The sequence below is a fragment of the Hoplias malabaricus genome, chromosome 13, assembly GCF_029633855.1.
Source record: "Hoplias malabaricus isolate fHopMal1 chromosome 13, fHopMal1.hap1, whole genome shotgun sequence".
Taxonomy (NCBI): domain Eukaryota; kingdom Metazoa; phylum Chordata; class Actinopteri; order Characiformes; family Erythrinidae; genus Hoplias; species Hoplias malabaricus.
Genome location: NC_089812.1, coordinates 31,489,692 through 31,494,557, shown reverse-complemented (window position 1 = coordinate 31,494,557; position 4,866 = coordinate 31,489,692). Strand labels below are relative to the sequence as shown.

Genomic DNA, 4,866 nt, shown 5'->3' with positions numbered 1-4,866 from the left:
TTTTATTGACATGGTCATCCCGTTCTCACATGATTCATCAGACAGTGGAAGAGAAATCTAAAAAAAAAAAGACATTGGGTAAATGGCTGTGGTTCATAAAACAACGGACGAAACGACGGATGGATGGAAGAACGAAGGGTTGGTTGGATGGACGAAGAGACGGACAGATGGAAGGACGTATATATGGACAGAGAAATACATGGACAAATGGAGGGTTCGATGGATGAATGGCTGGAGGAAAATTTGAAATTGTAGTTAACAGAACACTAAGGTTTGAGTTTATTTGCTTCTGGAGCTCCCCCTAGTGTCAATCAGTTTTACAGCACTGTACTGAAATCAGTGGGGAGGGGAAGAGGGGTGGGGTGATTTTTCTACCCTCCTCAGTAAGTTACATAGTGCAGTTTCTGCAGTGCTCAGCCAAGAGTAGCAATGACAGAGGCTCTATTTTCCCAGTAACAGGTCAAATAATACGGTGCTCCTTTAAATGTAGGAAAATATACCCATGGCCCAAATGTGGCCGTGAATGACTCAGGGTGAGTCTGGCTGCCTCAGCTCAGCCATGGACGGATGGATGTGTAAATGAGTGTAAAATAAACTGATTTAATTATGTAGAATAATGGGTTTTATTATCATTAAACCATGGAAACATGGTGGCCCTTCTGCACCTTACGTAAAGCTATCCTTTGCAGCACAACTCCAAGGTCTGTGAGTGACGGCTTATTCTTCTGCCACTCTGCACTGTCACGTCTGTATTCAGCAGCAGGAGAAAAGGAGAAACGTGACGATTCAATAGTTACCAGCCTTGCTCTGCTGAGAGACTTCACCACTGAGGGTCAGGCTTTTATAACACTTCCAAACAAGTGCAGTGTTGACAAAGCGATGACCTTGAATCACAGCGTGTATGCGCAGCAAAACACAGCTCCTATTAAAATTGTTAGTGAATTTACATTAAAGCGTTCTCAGATGCATTTCACTGAAGAATGCTTTGTAACGAACGTTGTATGACGTGTATCTAAGGGGATGTTGTTTCATTTTTTAACCTTCTCAGACCCACCGACGTGTCCGGACGTTCCTGAGGCCCATAGCATATCGCTAACTTCCTGATATCATTTTTCATTGTTTTCCATGTGTGTACATCGAAAAACTGTGGCATTTAAGGGGTTAAACTTTCGTTATATCTTTGTTTATGAGCAGGGCTAAAAAATTACTATATTTCTGTTTGTGAGCAATGGTTAATGGCATCTGCACAGACAGCAAGAACACCTCATTTCTCATGGCCTGCAGGCTCCAAGCTCATCTTGAATTACATACGCTACACTGCAACACAGTTGTATGGGGGTGACCTCTGCTGGTGGGCAGTGGTAATACACGCTACCTGAGATATTTCCCAGTAAACAAGGGACGTCCCTTGGACGTTCAAAATAGGTCTAAAAGTAGTCTGTCCGTCAAGGACATATTTTAAACGTCAACGGACGTCCACAATCCATCTTAATAAGTTAGTTAAATGGTGACCAATCGATAACGTCAGTGGACGTCTAAAACGCGTTTTATACAAGTAATTTATTTCGGGACCAATTAATAACGTCAATGGACGTCCAAAATACGTCTAATAGTCGTCTGTGTTTGGACGTCTTTTCAACTTTCATTTTCAACCTTAAAAGAACGTTGATTAGACGGCAGTCATTACGTTATTTCAACGTTAAATCAACGATTAATTGTTTACTGGGTTACAACTTGCTTAACCAAACCAAACCTACGACACTAACACTCCTTAGAGGAAAGTCAAATGTAGGATGTGTCCGGGGTTAATACTCAGTGTATATTACCTCATTATGAACCCAAAGGCTTATATGCATAAGCCTCTCAAACCTCACCGCGGGTCACTCGGGGCAAATATAGTTTGGAGTTTTGGCTAAAGTAATGCAGCTCATCTTTTCAGCTCGTTCAGGCGAATGTGCATGAATAATCGTGTGGAATGCAGAGGGAATAGGGACTGGAATGAGACGGGGGCTTATTTTAATCACTAGCATTTCTTTGAGCATTTGTCTTCCATTATTTATAATTGTGTTCCATTTTTATTTTACATCACGCTTTCTAACAGTTTTAATCAAATATGTGTCAAAGAAGAAATACATATTCATATCTGAGTTTACTTCAGGGCACTTTGACAATGTGTGAGTCCATTAAAGAATTTTATGAAGTATGTAAACACTCTTAAAGCTTCAAAACATACAGTTTGCTCCTAAAGCTGTATACGGAAATAAAGCTATTAAAACAACCGAGCTTTTATTCATTGTTTGGTCATATTTTCTGTTTGAATGAGGCACTGTACAGTGCACAATACTCAACATATATTATTTACATAAACCAGGCTTAAAGGGAAATGTCTTTTAAGTAGATCATTAAAAAGCTCATTCAGGCAGGTCTTATGTGAAAGAGTTAAAGGTTTCTAAAGAATCCTTCATAAAAGGTTTTGACAAAATATTGTTACAGAAATACAGCTGATATCTGACTTTCAAGGTTGGACTAAAATGTATTTTTTTAAATCCATTAAAGTCTCTATGACGAAACAGGGGTAGAGCCTGTTAAATATAACCCATTATCGATGCTGCTAGGTCGCTGTAAGATGTGTGGAGTCATATTAATATGCATTTCTGAATGCATAATTTATTGAAAGATCATTACCTAGAGCGTCAAAATACAAAATAAATAAGTCTGTGATATAAAGCATGATAATTAGGCAGAGGATATTTATAAACTTAGCTTTGCATAAAAGCTTGAGATTAGCTACAATTGCAAGCTAACCTCATTATACACATAAACTGATTTCCAAACTTGGCTTTGAAGAATATCTGAGGTGAATTATTACTGTTTTCAATCAGTGGTGTTGTGTGCAACGTTAGCTAACCTACTATTAGGTTGGCTGCCTGGAATCATTGGGCGCAAGGCGGGAATACACCCTGGAGGGGGTGCCAGTCCTTCACAGGGCAACACACACACTACGAACACTTTTGAGTCCTAATGTGTGTTTTTGGACCGTGGGAGGAAACCGGAGCACCCGGAGGAAACCCACGCAGACACTGGGATAACACACCAACTCCTCACAGACAGTCACCCGGAGGAAACCCACGCAGACACTGGGATAACACACCAACTCCTCACAGACAGTCACCTGGAGGAAACCCACGCGGACACTGGGAGAACACACCACACTCCTCACAGACAGTCATCCGGAGGAAACCCACGCAGACACAGGGAGAACACACCACACTCCATCAGACAGTCACCTGAAGGAAACCCACGCAGACACGGGGAGAACACACCACACTCCTCACAGACAGTCACATGCAGCGGGAATCAAACCCACAACCTCCAGTTCCCTGGAGCTGTGTGACTGTGACACTACCTGCTGCACCACCGTGCCGCCTCCGAGTATGAATATTTAACGTATTTCTTTCAGCTGCCTTGTCTACAGACGCTGTAGTAGGTCACAGTTTTAAACGTTTCAGTGGTGTAATTATCACTGCTTTGTCTTAGCGAATGGAACGCTGCCTGCCAGTTGACACACAAGCGACGCACAAGAGCTGCTGCCACCGTGCTGAAATCACAAACAAGGGGCTGCACTCACACACTTTCTCACATAGGGGGCACTGAATAACACGTCTAAATGCTGTTTTATCAGTGGAGAGGTTATTCAATTATAATTAGCTTCAATGTTTTATTTTTAGATCTTAAACAATTACAGAATTGCAGACTTTAGTGATATTATATTTTGCAATGAGCACGAATATATATTTGAATTGTAGACGCTGACCTTTGGTTCCTTTCATCACCACTGTAGACGCATTTAATTTGGTCAGAAAGCTGGGAGGGGTGGTGGAGTTCCTGACATTAGAAGCGGTTTTATATACGGACAGTTTACAGGTGGAGAAGTGTCGACCTTCACCGCCAGAGGTCGCGCTTCCTTCACTTTTCTCCCTGTAATGTGCTCTACAGCTGCACGTTAAGCCGGAGCCCGGTGAGCGGTCACGTGGTCTATACCTTAGCTCTCCTGACACCGCCCCCTCTCTCGGTAGAGAGTTTGACAGCGCTTTTCTGGAACCGCGAACCGAGGCGCTCGAGCTCACGCGCTGACATTCTCCTCCGGTCCTTCACTGTTTCCTTGTCCTTTTTTTTTCGCTATAGCTTTAAAGCTGCCGTGTGGAGGAGCGGGTGGATATGAGGACTAAGCGATAAGGGAGCTTCTTTTTGTCGTCCTGGTATTTTTTTGGGGGGGAGTATCTGCTTCACTGAGCACTTGTGTATTTCATACTTTGCCCGCGAAAAACTCCCAACATGTCTCGAGACCCAGAAGAAGTGAATAAGCTGACGGAAAGTACCTACAAGGTCAGTCTGAACACACATTAACTCATATTTCTTCTCTAATTATATTCCTCTTCCGCTGGATAAGATGTTTAACTTAGAATGACAAAGTTTAAATAGTTTTTTCTATTTTTTTTTCTTTTTTGGGGGGGGGGGGGGGCGTCGTGTTGAATCAGGTGGGCAACCGTCAACGGTTTTTTTTGTCAGTTGGTTACCTATTACTCTGGGTAATTGGGAAAACGTCCTTTTTCGTTTGTCAAATAGAGAATATGCGTATCAGTATTTAATTCAGTTAAGTATTTCAACACTGTAACAACTATATAGTGTTGAATACCATATTTAGATGTGGCACTAACAATCACAATATTGTATTTTGTCCAAATTACCCACCCTTATTGATCACCATGTAGGCACATACCAACTCTCATTATATCTCCAAATGCCTTACTTGTAAACTTGTTGTTTAGTTCCCAAAATAGCTGTTGTAGGACACGTAGGAGGAGA

General features: G+C 41.9%; 1 protein-coding gene across 1 annotated transcript in view; it reads left to right on the top strand.

Moving 5' to 3' along the window:
• Nucleotides 1-4,108: 4,108 nt before the first annotated feature.
• baiap2l1b (BAR/IMD domain containing adaptor protein 2 like 1b) overlaps nt 4,109-4,866 on the top strand; it is a 52,783-nt gene continuing 52,025 nt past the window's right edge. The window contains exon 1 of the mRNA XM_066642784.1: nt 4,109-4,386. Within this exon, the coding sequence (XP_066498881.1) occupies nt 4,336-4,386 (51 nt within the window). The 5' untranslated portion in view covers nt 4,109-4,335. The remainder of the gene's footprint in view (nt 4,387-4,866) is intronic.